General features: G+C 39.4%; 1 protein-coding gene across 1 annotated transcript; it reads right to left on the bottom strand.

The window, feature by feature from the left end:
• Nucleotides 1-1,024: 1,024 nt before the first annotated feature.
• On the bottom strand, nucleotides 1,025-16,879 carry LOC141939339 (arylsulfatase H-like). The gene is made up of 12 exons (XM_074858884.1): nucleotides 16,666-16,879; nucleotides 14,747-15,078; nucleotides 14,409-14,510; nucleotides 13,705-13,854; nucleotides 12,595-12,716; nucleotides 11,032-11,154; nucleotides 7,468-7,891; nucleotides 6,618-6,754; nucleotides 5,298-5,432; nucleotides 4,518-4,680; nucleotides 4,102-4,223; nucleotides 1,025-3,487 (listed from the first exon to the last, which is right to left on the bottom strand). The coding sequence occupies exons 3-12, from the start codon at nucleotides 14,486-14,488 to the stop codon at nucleotides 3,117-3,119; spliced, it is 1,827 nt and encodes a 608-aa protein (XP_074714985.1). The 5' UTR covers nucleotides 14,489-14,510; nucleotides 14,747-15,078; nucleotides 16,666-16,879; the 3' UTR covers nucleotides 1,025-3,116.
• Nucleotides 16,880-18,075: the final 1,196 nt, after the last annotated feature.

Genomic DNA, 18,075 nt, shown 5'->3' with positions numbered 1-18,075 from the left:
TGGCAACAATAAATAAATTAACAATGTGTAAAAATCCTAGTCTAAAATCTTCTGAAATCGGCAGTTTTTACTAATTTAAATGAGCTTCCAAAAAGCTGAAAATGATAAACAATGGCAAAAAAAAAAAAAAAAAGCTCAAAGCACTGGTTGCGATATGTTAGCAAATGTTAACTGTTAGATCTTTCAGTTTGCAAAAATAATCTAGATGTTCTCTTGACGTGGGGAAAAGCTGGTAGCCCAGCTGTAAGAAACTGCAACTCTCACTGCCACAATGGCAATATGATAAATGGAACAGGGGGAATAGCCTGAAGGTGAAAAATTGCTCTGAAAAAAAAGACTTTCAACAAATTCTGGTGAGAAGAGGTTAAGAACAGCAAAAAAGAATGTACAGGAGATAGTACATTCTTTGTAAGTGAATAAGACTATAAAGAAATATCTGCCTTAATCATACACTTCTTGTTCAACTGGAAAACAGCCTGAAGGACTCCTAACAGTGACAAATATTTATAGGTGTTCATTATACTTATTGTCAAGGAGACTATTTTGATACACTACTTTGTTTTTATCTAAAAAATACCATTTTAAGTCTATCAAAACTGCTTGTAAGCCTATGCCGTGTTCCTCAGACTACACATGTCAACACAACACATGGAGACAGTGACTGGCCGAGCCAATGTCCTGTGTGTGTCTGTGTGTCCGTGAGTGTGTCTCTGGGATACGCACTCAGCTTCATCACTGGTTGAACCTGCCAAGGAAGAAGCAGCAGCTGTGTCTCCCAGCCTGGACAGAGACCCTGGGCCCCTAGGCACCAGGCAGGGTTCCAGCAGCCAGGCAGGAGGGTCCTGAGCCAGGGTGGCTGGAGGAGGTGGCCATGCTCCTAACGTCAATTAACATAGATGAATGTAAGGTTAGAATTCCCAAAGAAAAAGGGAATTAAATGAATTTAAAATGTTGTTTTTCTGCTGCAGCTGTGCAAGAAATCAGGATACTATCATCACCCAAAAGAAAAAGAACGACAGTATGGTTTTGTCAAGACAGCCTTTATTATTGCCCATGATTGTTCCACATGTAACATCTGTGTTACCAAGCCCTGAACATTTGCTGGTCCTGTGGCACTTCGTATATCATCAGGGCCTGATGACTGTGCTTTCATGGGCAAACACCAGTGCCTGGGACAAATTCTAGCTCAGGTGTCTTCCTGCACCCTCTCTCTCCAAATGGATATATCCTACAGTGCTATGAAGTATTTCTGTTGAAGAAAAATGGTTCAATCATATGAGCAGGTATTATACCCACATATTTTTAAAGGTGTTGAAAAATTGAGAGAATGTAAAATCCCAGGAATACTAAACTGACTTGAGAATGGAAGTGAGATCTTGGAAAATGACTGAGAAAATTGAAAAATGCCAGTCTGATTACAGTAATTTCAGGTAAAGAAAACACTGCATACTGAATATGAAAAGGCCTTTAAATCTAGCTGGGAAAGAACCAGTGAAATAGAATACTTTCAAATGAGAAATAAAGCACACACTCCTAACAACGGAGGAAACTGAGCAACAATCCAGTACACGTGAAGTGATGGATTCACTTAATCTCTTGAAGTTTTCACAGTAAGACTGAGTGCCTTTCTCATCAATAGCACTGATGGAGCATCTGGGTGAATTATAACAGTCTGTGAAATACATGAAGTCACAACATAAAATAAAACTTTGCTTTTAAGCTGTAGGGCTTTGTTGACCTGGAGATTTCCTGGTGGCTGAATTGTGGGAAACAAGGGAGGAAATAAAACCCAAATAAGCAAAACATCTATCAGAGGAGATGAACAAGAGAAATGGGTCCTAGCACAATAGTTAGAGAAATAGTAAAAAAGGTGAAATAAATGAAATGGGCAAATTATGCTCTCAGATGCCTACATATTCAGATATACCAGTGTAAACTTGTCTATGTGAACAGATAGATCTTGTACCCTACAATGAAAAGCATTATCTGCAAGGCCACTTTAACAGGAAAAACTATTTTAACACAAAGAAGGAAAGAACTGAAGCAAAGGAAAGAACACCAGCAAAGAGATAGATCTAAGTAACTCTAGCTGTTTGGTGGGATGAAAATGTGAAGCAAGAAATACCTCAATCCTGCATTTCTTTTTTTCATAGTAAATTAGAGTTTGTTTTCATAATTACTATTGAGCATCTTTCAAAGAGTCTCTTCTGAACCTACTACTTGTTAGCAGGAACCAGTTATGACTGAGACACAGGCAGCAGGATGACTTGTGCCTTCCTGTGCCCAAATGACTGAACTGGTTATCAGTGTGGCGCTTCTGTGGCCATCAATGTCACTCTGCCCTTGCCAGTGCTGCTTAGGGAGCTGGATGCAGTGTGAGCTTTAGAAAGGGAAAATCCTTTCTCTTTTATGTTCTCCATCAAAAAAGGCTGGCTCCAATCAGAGGAGTCCCATCCTCCTCAGAAAGCAGAGACAGCTGTTACCGAGCTTGTCATATTTCCAAGCTTTATGCCTCACCCCGGCAATTTCTCCCGATCCAGAAGCCCTGGGCTAATAAGCTGCCATCACCACTGCTGCTGGAGGGGCTAGATACAAGGAAAGAAGGAAGCTACTTTTAAAGGAGGTTCTGTGTGAATCTGTGGGCAAAATGATTTTTGAATTATTTTGGAAGCAGTAGTCTGCAAGAATTTATTATAGGGGCATCTCATGCATCACCTGTAAGGGTAACAAAATTAAGGGACACTTCAGTCCAGGAATCACTGAGAAATTCAGAACAAAAAAACAAAGCAAAGCTTCTAAATATACATTCATAAACAACAAAACATAAGTTATATGATCACTTGTACAGCTCTAATCTTGGCCTGCTTCAGTGCATTTGAACTATCCATTCAGTTGTCAGCACATGCAAGTTAAAACATGCTCTTCGGATCATTCTGTCTTGATCCCTCCTGAGAGTGTCCAGCCTAAAGCCACCTTTACCAAATACTGTGCTGTTCACTGGAACAACTCTCATATAAAGGCTCCATTAGAACAACCAACCAACCCACCAGTCAGCACCCCCAAAGAAAACACTCTTGATCTAAAAACACTTTTGGGGAAATAACTGGTTCTTTCCTTTATAGGTTGGCAAGTTTATTTTCACCTTCCTTATCACACCAGCAGAGTGGGAATGTCCCACAGCACGGCTGCAGCCATGGCTTCCACATGATGTTGTACACGGAGAGCTGCTCTGGGACAGGAGTCAGTGTCCTGTGATGCTCTTCTACGGCTCTTCCAATCTTCCTTATTACAATGTCAAAGAGGGGCTCGGTGTCAGCCGACAGAGGTTTGGCTTCAGAAGGGTCTCGCGAGAGATCAAACAACAACGGAGGGTCATGATGGGTCACGCCTTCCCCAAAACATGGGCAAAATCCTCTATCATAACAAGCCCCAGCCCCAGGTGGATGGAAGACCGGGGTCACATAATGAGCCTTCCAGATGGCTCCACCTGGCAGGAAAGAAAAAAGACTTGCAGTGATACTGGTGGTTATCAGAAGGCATTAGAAGAGTGAATGTTTTTCTCAAGTTCATTTCTGATTGCACTTCAGCTCTACTCTTATTAGTTGAGATAGTATTGTAATTTCTTTTAAAATTAAGTGCCACAGAATTAAACCAATAATGTAAAATGATTTCTGATGTTTTGAAATTTTTCCAAAATTTTCAGCAAGTGTCAGCTATCTCTCACTTTGGTTTTTATGAAGACATGAAACAAAGATTTGGGGTTTCCATGGCTTGCTTCCTTTTTAGGGTAGCAGAAGGACAGACAAAAGGCTGAGGCAAGGGCTTCAGCAGACAAGGAGGGCATGGACTCCCCAGGCCTCACATTCAGATGGAGAGGTGGGTGAGACCCATCCTAAACTTCAATAGCCTGCTTGGTATGCCACGTGCCTAGAAGCCACGAACAAATTCTTTGTGCTATGTAATACAGGCAATGCTAGTAAGTTCTTTACCGTCTTACCCCTGGAACTACTTGGAAAGCTGCAGTCCCAGAAGACAGGTGTTAGACAAATGTGCCCTCCCATAGACTGAAGCTTATTCTTGGGAAAGAAGTTCTGTACTCACTGTCCTTCTGGTGCCACCGCACAGCATGTAAGTGAATGCCACAGTAATGGAACAGGAACTTGTGCTCTGAGTGATCAACTGTTCCTTGCAGTAAAGGCATCAGATCCCGGCCATCAATTACCCTAGCAGAAAAAATGGAGACCATCAGACTGGGGTAAGCTGTACAGGCCTGCATTCCTTCTGCACATCTCTTTCTGGAACTGTCAACTCTGAACAAGGAAGATGCTTGTAGAAGATTGCAGGTAGATGGTGAATCTCAAATGTAGAGAAAAGGTGACTGAGCTGTGGTAACATTTATGTGTCTAGAAAAGGAGCAGGAGTGAAAAAGAAAACGCCACACTCTTAGAATGTGTTTCTAAACTAGATTTTTCATTGTTTTGGGAGAGAAGGAAGAATAAAGACACTTGTGTTTGTACCTGTCCTGGGGTAGTGCCCCTCCAGCCAGATGAACTACTGTAGGATAAATGTCCATAAGGCTTGTAGGTTCATCGATAACTGTGCCTGCAGGTAACACTCCTGGCCATCTAAATATCCCTGGGACACGGATTCCTCCTTCCCAGCCTCCCATAGCTTTTCCACCTTTCATTAAAAAAAAAAAAGTAAAATAAAGAGAAATTTTAGATAAATGTTATTGTATTATCATAAGCTAATGTTACTTTTATGAGCCTTCCTTACCCTTTTGTTTTTATCACTAAGCTCCTTCTCCTCAGCATCAGTGAAAGTGTGTTCACTATATCAGACCCTTTAAGTGACCTTACACACTTACTCCCTTCTGTTGTTTTACAAACACATTGCCCCATCAGAACTCAGTGTGGGTAAAATTTTCAGGAATAAAGTGATTTTCCAGCCTAGTTCTCCTCTTTTTTTACAATCCTATAGCATACCTGTTGTAGTTAAAGCAAGTGTTCTGATGTAAGATGCAACTAATATTTAGTGAGAAGTTACACATTCTTAATAAAAATTAACTTGTGATCATTTTCCTCATGAGGAAATGCCAGTTCGAGAATTTATGTTTATAAAGAACACCTGCACAGGCTAGAATTGTCTACATTTTTAAATGCTTAATTAGAATGAGATGAAGTTGCTTCTCAATAACAAAACACTTTTACTCCTTGAACTCCTTATCTAAGCTTCCAGGGTGTCCTGACTACATTACTAGTTGTTGCTGGGTTGTCTCTGTCCCTGACAATTCTTACCTCTGTATATTCCATTCCAGCCACCCAGCTGCCTTTTGCCTTCTTGTCTTTCCAGCCATCCACCATGATCAGAGGCAAAGTAAATTAGTGTAGTATTTTTCAAGCCTTCCTTGTCAATAGCATCTAGAACCTGGCCTGTAAACACGGGAATATATGTGTATTAAAAAGCCAAATGTTTCTTACACTACATAAATTTTAGCCTCTGACTTGTAAACATTCATCATGTAATTTCTCATCTATGTAGGGCTGCTCATTGTTTAAAAAAAGTTTTTTAGGTTTGAGATTTGTAGTTGTGATTGTACTGTCTGTAAAAGCACAGAAAATTTGTGATGTACTATAACCTCTTTATTATTGGTATTATAACAAAGGAGTGCAAGAACCACAGTCACAGACCAGAAGCCCGTATTGTAAAGGGCAGTACTGTGTGCTGTAAAAATATGGAAAGAAAGCATGATCTAAGGCCCCAAAAAGTTAGATTCTGCATCAGTGGTGGCCATCATGAGAAATGAGGAAAAAATGTCATCTTACATTGTCTAGACCACACTAACTTACATTGTCTAGACCACACGTAATACTTGCATTAAATTACTGGCTGAATATAATATGCATTAATATTGTAGTTATTTTTTATTTATTAGTTGTTTGTGTAAGTGTTTGACAGGTAGGTTTGAAAACCAACTCTTTCTGTACATGTACCTGATTCTTATGCCTTTTGCAAATGTGGCTACTTTTCCTTTGCTATGACTGGGTGATAAATAATTCTCCCTCCCCTTCAAAAACAAGGCTGAAAAATAACATGAATCTAATTTCTGGGGGCATACCAATTAACATTTATGAACATTTCTGGATTTATGAATGGGGCTGAAAAATATTCAGTACTCTGCTGAATGCAGTAGTCATAGAGAAATATCCTGCTGATTTACACCTGGAATTAATTTGCTTATCAGTTTTATCACCTTCTGATGTGTCCTACTTAGAAATAGATAAAACATGACCATAAGAGGCTGAAATTACCTGATCTTTAATAACCTCAGAAAACTAAATAATTCTCACTTATTTAGTAAGAAGAGTAGGAGAGCTCCTTGTCAGGAGCCAAGGGGACATGGTTAAAACTTGTAAACACTAGGCCAAAAAACCTGAGTCCAAGACTGGAGAAAATAAAAAGGCAACACTATAAGCCAACAGTCCTCATACAAGATTGACAGATCTTCATGAAAAGCTTAGGACTTTTTTCCTTCTTGTTTTTAAAACTCTTCCTTGTTCTTTTATTTAGACCTAGGTATTAGCTAGGAGACATTGTTATTTGCTATGGTGACTTACCCACCATCCAGTCCATCTCTTCCACATTGTCTCCATATAAACCATGACGGCTCCTCCCAACAAACTTCTCTGTGGTGATGAGAGGAGTGTGGGAGTGTAAAAAGGAAAGAAAGAGGAGGAATGGTTTTTGCTTATTTCTAAAAAACAGAAATCAACACTTTGTTATCAGGGAGGAAGGTTCTCAATACATACAGAGGTCAGTCATAATGGAAAATGGTATAGTTTGCATATATACCTATTTCAACAATCACTTCAGAAACATCTTACATTGTAAGGTATTAAAACCCAGTGACTAGGATCTGTTTGATGATATAATCTTTGGTTTATATAAAATGACCCTTTTTATTTCCTGAAACATACATAGAAAAATTCCAGACTGAAGCTGTAATTTCTGCTATTGCTAACCACCACTGTGCTACCGAAACAAAGGCAGCAGGCTCATCTGCCAGCTGCTGCCCATGTGTCAGTCCATAGGTAAGGCTCTCCTCACAGCTCTACTTCTCCTTCCCCAGCCCACACACACATTTCTGCCATCAGCTGCTATCCCTTAAAGCTGCAATGTTGATCTCATTGATAGAAATATGTATTTCCTCAAAATAGCCTAGAAATATTCAATCCAACCCATGGAAATGTGGAAACAATATGAGCTTTAGTGAAGCTAGGTATATTCTTAAGCCGCAGCTAATATGATAATGTTATTAATATTATTAATAATTAATAGACATAATAGTACTTATAATCCTATATAATATTGTAAAAATTATAAAAAATTCATGTGGAAAAGTGCTATTTAAAAGTTGCAAGACATGCAAGAAACAGAAAAATCGTGATCAAAGGAAACACACTTTACCTTTCAATAAAGGAAATGGACTCTCTCAAGATAAAGGACATGGTCCTGTCTGTCACCATCGGCTGCTCGGTAACTTCATGGTTTCTCATCATAATGCAGTTCCAGTATCGTACAAACCCGTAACTTGAGTACCAGGATACAAAGAACAGGAAACTAAACCCAGCAAGGCAGGCCAGTGTTTTCCATCCTACTGAAATCAAGCCAGTCAGTCTTCCCAGGGCTGCAGTGAGGGTAACGAGGCCAATCATCTGAGTGGAAAGCCAGAGTTTCCTTCTAAAGGCTCTGTCCATCTCTGGTGTTTCTGTTGGTTGGCAGTCACTTATTAGCGTAAAAGGCATCCCATAAAAATAGTCAAACCCATGGTTTAAAGGGTGATGACAATGGTCATTGCGGGATTCACAGTTAACACCTAGATGCCACTTTCCTGAAAATACAGGTTATTAAAATGTAAAGAGATAATAATTCAAAATGTGCTTTTTCTCATACAAAATATTTCTCAAAAAACAGTTGGTTTTTTCCTACTTGTAATAACTTCTTCATCCTACACATATATACCAAGTATGTACTGATATAATGGGATATATCTTACAATTGATGAAAGTAAACCTTTACAGATTATAAATTTGCAACAGTTATTGGTGCTCTGTATACATATTCAAGCCCTGTAGCTTTGATCAAATGTAAAAAACTGGACTATAAAGGGAACTAGAAATTGAGAAAAATTCAATTTTTCAGAAACGAGCAAAAATGCATGGCCTTTCTGCAGACCTGTCAAGTATGAAATAGGAGAAAGAAGTCCTTTTGTAAGCACAAGGCAAAATAATATTGTTCTGTTGTCCTGTTGTCTCTTTACCTTCAAGGTGCTATGCAGAGTTGTTTCTGGAAAATTTTGTATGGCTTGATGTCAGGACTATGGCAACACTCAGGGACTTGTTGGTGCCAGACTGATAAAGGAAGCTATGGATAGCATAGCTGAGATTGCAGCTCAACAGTGGGTTTGACAGGCAAAACACCAGATCCAGAAGAGCTTGAGCTCAGGAGGTCAGGATTTCTCATGAAGCTGTACATATGTAAGTAACTTTGCTGATAATAATATCTCTGTATACTGGGTGAGAATAAAAGGCCTTGTTTTATAAGTATTTTTGCCATTTAATTGTATTTCATCAAGTTTAAAAAGTCAAAGCCTTCTTCTTCTAAATTCTGAAGTCTTCATGTATCAAAAAGAACATCTCCTGAAATAAATTTTGTTCTTTGTTATGAACTTATGTTCACTATTATGATGAATGGCACATCAAAACCGTGCTTTTGCTTCTCCTCCAGTCTATTAAAACAGACTGATTAGGCACTTACATGGAGATGTAAAAAGTTGGCTCATTTGGCTTAAACACTGAGGCTTGTGAATATCTGAACCAAGCAACCAGAATCTACCTCTCATAGGAGAGATGCAGTTTAATTGCATTGTGTGATCTCTGATGCAATGCAGGCCTTGGATAAAAGATAGATAAAACTGAACTTTACAAATTTTACTTGAAAACTAATTTGCAACTAATTCTATTGTGGAGTAAGGAACTGTGTACTTACTGAAGGATATTATCCTAAGCAAATGGTTCAATATGTTACCAACACATATACTAGCAGCTGACCCTCAGTAGGTTTCAATAGAGTTGCTGTCCATTACAATAGGAGCAGAAAAAACTGCTTCAGAGGAAAAAAAATGCTGCTTTTTGGGTATAAATATAAAGAAAGAATGAAAGTTCTATTCTAGGTTGATGAATTGCTTTCAGCTAAAATCTCTACTCAGTTTACTTCTTGACATATTTAGAGCCAGCTATAGAACGAAACAGGTTTGTAATCAATACATAGACATATTGGTCATAAATACAGGTGCAGCTTAAGTATCCTTGGACTTCAGGTGCACTCCAACACCTAAATCTCCAGCTGAGGTCGATAAAGGCTTCTGACAAGCTACAAAAGACTAAAATCTCCAGAAGATAAACTAAATGTATAATTAAGATAAATTAATCTTTGAGGGCATATGTTATACAACATTGGCTTTCTGACTGCAAAGAATCTGCAAAGGGTTTCTAAACAAAAAGTCTCATTATCACATCAAAGCTGCAGGTTATTAAAAGGATTTAACTTTGCAATTAAACTGGTTGTGCTCAGAGCAAAACAATCACAAACCATTCAGGTGAGACTATTTAGTGCTCGTTCAGCTGTGGTGATGTGGATAGATGTTGTGTAAATTTTCTTGCTTCACGACTTGAATGTAAAGGTGCTCTTATGGGTTTTTTTGTGTCACTTATCACCAGTGCTTTCCATCATCTCCTATGGTGCAATTAATCAGAATCTGTCAATTTGGTTAAACTAAGTGATGCTTTTGGTGTCTATAGTGTGATTTTAGCTGAGATACCCACAGGGAAAATGCCAGCTCATTTTGATAGCTAGCTTCTAGGAGGTATGCAGCACAGCCTCCCTGCAGGGCAATTCCTTTGGCAAAGTGGAGACAAATCTGATTGTTTTCTTAGTGATTACATGCTGAAACCAAGCTGAAGCACGTGGCTAATAGACATGGGCTTTTTAATGAGCTGATTATAACAACTAAAATATGGCTACAAAACTAACAGTAGAAGAAGATTCAGTAATATAGAACTTAAAATGCTTGGAGGGCTTAATGTAGTATTGTCCTGTATGGTTTAGATTTATTCTGCTGAATGAATACAAATCCATATCGGCAGACACTTTTATTAATATTTCAGTTTATTTGTGCAGCCAGTATTTTTATGTGTCGGACATAGATTTTGGATATTGACATTTAGATGCTCAGATGAGGTAGGGCAAATAGCTAAAAATTCAGCTCAGGAACATTTGTGTTTTATCAGTCTGTGGAACTATGTGACATATCTAAGATAAATAATTATTTGAAACTGGATCATGACCAAAAGCTACAATTGTATTAAAAAAAAAAAAAAGTCCTATAAAATATGAAGTAAAAGGGAATTTGTATTAATGCTGAAGGAGGCAACGTTTTGTGGGCTGTACTGAAATCTTGGTGAACTATAGTGGCACGCTGTAATTATAGAAAAAAAATGGCTTTTTTTCTGTTTTTGAAAGGCCAAATCCTGTGATATTATGAACTGGCTCTATTGTTTTAAATAGCAGCTGTTCCCTTTTGTTGTGACTCTGCTCTGAGCTGTGTAAAACATTTTCGTGCACATTTAAATGGCACTCATATTTTTGCTTTTTATGAAATAGCATTGGAATAATTATCATATACCTGGTAGAATAGTACTCAAGAAATATTAACGTATTTGCCATTATATACTTTAACAACCACAGCTGTGCTTGAAAGCAGGTCAACAGTAAAGATTGTTCTCTTTATCAGATGCCTGTTCTTTTAAGAGAGATTCTTTTTGGTCAGAATTTCATCTTACAAGATATTCTTAAATCAGGAAATAAAAATATTACAACTGAGGTATGAGCAGTTGTTAACTACAACAAATGGTTTCAGTGAGACGTGCAGGTAAAACACATTCTAGGCCATCTTCAGGAGTGTCTCCATACCTATCAGTCCTGTGCTGTAGCCTTGCTGCTGCAGTATTTTGGCAAAAGTGGTTTCATTTGGAGGAAGCCCTCCTGAGCCGCCATTCCAAAAAATAACACGGTAATTGTTTATAGCATCCATCCCTAAAAAATACAGTAGTAAACAATCTTAGTAAGTACTTTTATCAGACATACTTTCTTGTTTTCTGGTTTCATTGGTATTACAGTCTTAAATGTTTATCCTAATGCTGTTTGTTTGGGGAAATGAATCTAGGACTCTGGACAAGATTAAAAAAGATTTAAGTCTCTTCATTATATAATCACTCTTCTTCTTTGTATCTCATACTGAAACATTTTATTTTATTTTATTCAGAATAGCACAATTGTATAGGAGCTTTTATATGTCACAGTGGTATCCAGGCTGTATGAAGTGCACTTAGTGTGACTGTGAGGGCATGGAGGAGGGTAGGGAGACTTTAGCCCTCTGTCAGCCTCAAACTCCAGTTTGGATAAGGCTGCTTGGGAACTCAAGATTTCCCTGCACAGTGGCATGGCTGGTATCCAGCTTCTGAAACCCACAGAGTACTATCTAGCACCACAATCTTCTCCTTACCTGCAGGTTTACACCCTGTTATTTAGCATTATAAACTGGCATAACCCCATCACACAACTTTATGTGAAGTACAGTCTGTCATGGTAACGTTGAATGTCTCTGGCCCTGTTGTTACAGTGGGAGAGAGTCTGTACAAGCTCATGTGCATTTTCAAGCTATCTATCTCAGTGGGAGCTGTCATGATAAAAGTAGGATGACATGTCAGCTTCAAAATGCCTTGGGAATGAAGGCGCTGAAGATCATTTGCAATAGAAAAAGCATTAGAGAGTTCCTGCTAGGAAGATGTAGAGCTATTTGTTTTTCATACTCTTCATCTCAGGGATGAAGTTTGACAGGATAGTATTTTTTCTTCAGAAACAGAACCGGGAAAATAATACAGCTGTCAAGCTGTTATTTCATAGGACGGATGAATTCCGACACATAGGTAACAAAGCTTTCCCATAAATGACTTGTTCTGCACTATGACTAGAGGGAATGGACACACATCTGCATAGATTTACTCTGCTCCCTGCAGGGCTGAGCTGTTTCTGATATCTGATGAGGAGTCACCCATGACAGAAATTAATGTAACTAGTGCTTTAGAAATGTGTTTTTATTATTATTCATGTTCTGTGTAATGACTTTTTTGAATGTAACTATTTGTACTACCTCCATTCTGCCTGCAGTCTGTTCAACAGAGCACCAAAAGGCAACAGAGGTTGTGAGCTGGGTAGGGATCAAGCTGCTCTGCAGAGCTTGTTCTTCTCTGCTCTGTTTCCCCCCAGGTTGGTTCATTGAACCCCATAAATACAGATGCCACCTCAAAGGTACTAGACCTAGCTAGTGTGTCTTTGTGTGCCTCAGTGAGGGATGACATGTCTGTGGCACCCGTTCTCTTTGCCCGCCCACATTTCTTTTGTGCCCATTGTATGACGTTATTCCCTTCAGCAATGAAGCAATGTTTAAAGGATGCTTGGTTTTGCAAGGCAAACCTGATCGAAGGGGATATCTGCCAGTGAGGAAGGCTGCTCTGCTGGGCGTGCAAAGTGGAGCCGCAGCGATGTGTTGGGTCAGTCTCACTCCTTCCTTTGCTAGGCGATCAATGTTTGGGGTCCTAAAAATGCAACCAACGCTGTCAGATATCATTCAGAGAGTCTTCAAGAGAAGGGGGATGAGGAATAATATACTTATCTTTATTTTGGGAAGTTTCTTCTATTTCAAGATGGCCAGGAAATACTTTATTTTTTTATTTTATTTTTTTCAATTAATGGGGAAATACCTTTTTTTTTCTTTCTTCATTAACAATCGCTATCTGGATAAATTTAAAGCCAATCATTACTTCTTGTTTCCCAAGACCTATGAAGGGCCTGGCAGAAATGTACCCCACTGCTCTTGAAAAGAAAACTCATGCCTTGGGGATGCTGCCACGCTGAAGTGGAGGCCCAGCCATTCAGAGCCCTTCAGCTACCTATGACTATCTGTTACCTATCAGAAACTTGCTGGCCAGTGCCAACCAGGGTGAGATTCTGAGGACTTTGCTGGATGAGGGCAGTGATTGTACCAAATTCGTTTTTGTTCAAGAAGTGGCAAGCTGGAGGCCAGCAGGAAATACCATGGCATGATTTTCAAAGAGAAGAAAAATTCTATCTCCTTGGGTCTGAAAAGAGAAGCATTTCCTAGTAACATAGCTTGTTGCAGTGATTTATACTGTATTTTGATGTGAGACTGGGAAAGAATAGCAAAACAGAGTTAGATAAGGTAATGCCTGATATGCTGAAAGATGGGACAACATTTCTATCTTCAGGTATGTGTAAGAGCTTAGTGTTTCTCAATGTCAGGCAATTAAGGAATACACGAGAATGGTTGACATATTCCCACAGTAAAGCAGCTCAGGATAGAAGAGCTGGCCCTGGGAATGCCCTCTAGGCTGTGAGATAATCCTGGTAGTGCTTTACATTTACCATTAATGGCATGGGAAATCTTCCCATTTCTCCAGGAAATGAACTTGAAGAGAGCTCAAATAGCTGACAATGGGCAGAGGATTGCAGTCTTACATTAAATAACACACCAGCTCTGTTCACTGTTGTGCCTAGTTTCCTTACCTGATAGTATCATTCCCGTAGCAACCTACGTCCCCTATGCCAAGGTCATCGGCCATCAACAGGACAATGTTTGGCTGTGTGACGATGGCAAGCTGTGTCAGCGGTGGCTGCAGAAGCAGACCAAAAATCAGGGGTGTGACCAGAGAAGCCCTGAAACATGGAAGAAGGAAAGAAACCAATGACCTGGCCATTCATCACTTCCACTGCAAGTGGCTGAAGACCCTCCCTCCCATGTGTGCTTGGCTGCAGACCAGACCACTGTCTGTCCAGATGTAGAAGGTGTGTTAAATTTTGATGATTGACCCGAACAATGTCATGAAAAGGAAAATGTCAGGACCATAACTTTAAAAATCTCCTTTTCTGATTGTTTCCAAACTTCCTGTGAGCAGTCTCACTTGGGAATCTACATGTGACAGATGACATTTAAGTGATTTTGCTTTAGCGGCTTGGGATGTTTTTCAGAAGTTGGTCTGGGAAACTGATAATGGGGTCAACTTCTTCTGACATCCTTCTCACCCAGACTGGAACCTTTGTGTTGTGAAAAAGTAAAGAAAAAGGAAAACAAACAAACAAACAAACAAAATAACATTGTAAGTATGCTTTATAGATGAACAACGCTACTCTTTTATAATATGTCATTATTCAACTTGGCTCACTTTAGATTTAAGTATGATATAACAATAATTCATGAACTTTTTTCTTACCAGTAGGATGTTAGTTGCCAAATCATTTCTGCATTTCGAGTGTTCGGATCCTGCAAAACCAGGAGAGAGCGCCTTGTCATGTTTGCATCTTCCTAGTACTCACTGCATCAAAAATAGATAAAAAACTTAATCAAAGCCTATCAACATTCTCTGTTGTACTTACTTCAGTGCACCTCAGATCAGACACTAAATGAAGAAGAGTAAAGGCATTATTGTTATTTTTATTGCTAGTGCTTCTTCACTTCTTAGAGGGATTTTTCTTTTTGTGTAGAGTTTATCTTAAAATACGAAAATAATTCTCCTTTGTTACACGCCTCAGCTGTATGAAAAATACTTACTGTTCAGAAAGGAAGAGAAGAGCTTTTTAAAATCCAGTCCTCAATATAATTTATTTTCTGTAATCACAGAGACAGTGGCAGCCTGCTGCTTCTTCATGTAATGTGCCAAGATTCCTTTCAGGCTTGTAAGATATTTTTAGTTGTAGGAATTCTACTCATCCTCTTCCAACAATGACATTTTCTTAGAAGACACTGAATTTGTGACCTCTTGTTGTCCGACTCTGTCCTGAGCCTTTTCCTTCTTTGTATGTGTCAGATTCTGGGGTGTGATGCTCTTTTCCCCCTTCTCTGCACAGCTTTCTGCAAAGGTTCCTCTGGGGTTTTCTCTTTCACTGCCAGAACAAGACAAACTGTTTAAAGGCTTTGAGGTAAGGGCCAAATGACCTTGGTTCAAAGGCTTTAAAATAAACTTCTTTCAAATTTATCCCATGTCTGGTTGAACTATCCCAAGCATCTCAATTTTACAAATTATGTCAGTTTCACATTTTGTTTTCCGGAAATGATAGTATTTAGCAGCTTAGTAATATCCATAGTTCTTACATTTTATTCATCAACACTACAAGCCTCGATGAGAAAATTTAAATTTCTATGCTTAGAAAATTGGCATCCAAACAGCTCTAAACACTTATTTACAAGCACCAATGCTGATGCAACATCGCTATCTACAGACACACAGTTTCCTGCATTTGGATTTGTGCCTTTGCTGCATCCCACACAGGTATAGGAAAGATACCGGAGGACACTTCAGCCATCTTTTACATATACATTCTATGTGCCTCCAAAACAGCTGAAACAAAAGGGAGTTGAAAATATTGAAATTTAATTGTGTAATTGGTTGTCACTAACTGCCTGTACTTCGCAATAGAGACACACCAATTCAAAGCACAGCCTGGAGCTCAAGACTAAGCTTCCCTAGAAGGGATCTGTAAAATAGCAGGTAATCTACAGAAAACAGTTACTGCACTGACAAATATCCCTGTCAAGCCATTTCCTTAGTGAAAGGTGATGAGAGTCCGGTCAGAGAAACTTTAGCAGCTCTGGTGGGAACAAGAGGGACAGTGAAAGCAGCTTGCCCTGTTTGCCCCTCTTCTGAGAAGTCAGGGAGGGAGCCCAGGTCCCTGCACGGCAATGCAGCTCCTTGCTTGGCCCCTGGCAGCTGTGGCAGCAGCAAGCGTCTGCCTGATTCAGCCAAGCAGTTTGGAGGATGCCTTTCTGGGGACCTCTTTGGGACCACTTTTGCCAAAGTGGCACTTGAGCCATGCTGCAAGCAAACAGTCCCCTTTGCTATCTGAATTGAATTCGGCTTAAAGCAAAACTCTTTCCTCCCTCTCTCCCATTATTTAATCCCCCCAAAGTAATTTAGATTTTATCCCTTTCTTCATCCATTTTAATAATCCAGGGGAGTACAGCGTGCATATCTTGCATATTTTACCGTTTTCCTTTACTGATTGAACTGTTTTAATCCGATTTTACTTTTCTACTAATATACTTACAAGACACTGAAATCCCAATTCAAGCCAGTTTACATAAGAGAAAATATTCATATTTTTAGATGCACTCAGATACACTTTTCATAAGAACAATAACCATTTATGGCATCAGTTTGGCAACACTCAGTGAAAGGTCTTACAAGTAATTCCATTCAGTTTCGTACTGTTCAGTCTTGAAAATGTCTTTTAAACATTCCTATTCGGTAGACTTGATATAGATAAAATAAAAGCCAGACTCATGATAACAAGTTGCCTACAGCTCTCAGTTTATACACAGGCTTGTGTGAGAATAATGTTATCGTAAAGGGAAATGCCTTTGAAAAAACTTCCTCGAGATATTTTTATCTACAGAAGCAAAAAATATTTTCCAAATGCCCATTAAAATTTTTCCTGTGCATTTCCCAACATAATAAGGGAGGAATACGGTACCTGGTCAAGTTATGCTCAAAGCATGCAGCTGACAGACTGGAGCGTGAGCTTATTTTCAGTTGACTTAAAACTATTCCAAATTTTGCAGCACAACAACTGCTGCCACAGCCGAGTGTCTAACATCTGTTTCTGAAGGCAGTCCTTAAATCTGCCTTAGCTGCTCATGCGCACTTCGCCACAGGAAAGCTGTGTTATACCAGAGCTTGCAAGTAGCTGGATGGTCTAATTTATCCTGGAGTCCCTTAAGCTGCACGTCCCACTGCCGTTTGCACAACGGTGACATTCATACAGCATGTGCGGGTCGGGCTGGGGAACACCAGATAAAATGCTTTCTGCCCAACCACCAACTTCTCAAGGGAAGGGAAGGATATCCTTTGAGTCTGAGACACTCCCATGAAAGGCACTATAAATAACAGTTCCCCATAAATATCTCGTTTCCACCAAGGAAAATAGAAAATTGTTGTACTTGTGAAGCATAATTCTTTGTAGAAATAGAAGTTGAGTGAATATCTTCAATTTATGGCATCCCCAAGTGTGTGCAGCAGTGTCAAGGTCATCTCTGCACATACAGTGAGAAAGTTTTAGGGTGTGGGGAGGAAATTCTGGCAACAGACGTGAATTCATTTTTTTCAGAAAATTAGTTATTTGGCTTCACTTTTGACTGCTGCCTATTTTGTAGTCATCACTCAAAGGGACAGTTTAAGGCTACATGTGGGCTAATGCTTGCTTTCTTGATTTTTTTTTGTTTGAGTCCTGTTGTACCGAGTGTTTCGGGAAAGCATGAGATACTATCAAACAGCAATCTTGGTTTACTGACAAAGAATTTGCTGTATTTTCATATCTTAAAGAGAAGGAAAATGTTGATATGAGTTGGTGGTTCATCACCAGTTGCAGTGCTCAGGTTGGTTTGCTAGTGGAGCACTTTTGAGGCAAGTTACAGCACCATAGGTGATCCCTCCCCTGCTCTCTCCCACCAATATTTCCATGCTGGAGTGGTTACAGCCAACATACACAGGAGAAGTGATGTGTCTGGTTTTCCTTCCCTCTGTGCCTGCTTCCTTATCCCCACCCATGTTACAGCATCTCAATCTGTACCTTTCCAGTTCCCATCCCCCTTCACGGTGCCTTTAGTGCTTGAGAATTCATTAACATATATAGGATTTCTTGTTGTCTGATGCCCTCTGCTGCTGTATATTTTCTAAAAAGAAAGCACCTTCTGAGGTGCTGGGTTTTTCTGTCCAGCTTGCAATCAATCCCTGCAGACTGGGAGAGCCCCTCTTGCAGCTGGGGTCTCCTCCACAGCTCTCCTATTCTCCTTGTGTTTTTCCAGGACTTCTTGCAAATTCTATAGTATTTGTAACAGAGAACCACAAATTATAACTGCTAAGTTATTTACTAGATTTAGAGTAT

The sequence above is a fragment of the Strix uralensis genome, chromosome 2, assembly GCF_047716275.1.
Source record: "Strix uralensis isolate ZFMK-TIS-50842 chromosome 2, bStrUra1, whole genome shotgun sequence".
NCBI lineage: Eukaryota > Metazoa > Chordata > Aves > Strigiformes > Strigidae > Strix > Strix uralensis.
The sequence above is the reverse complement of the archived record's forward strand: the minus strand, read 5'-3'. Positions and strand labels throughout refer to the sequence as shown.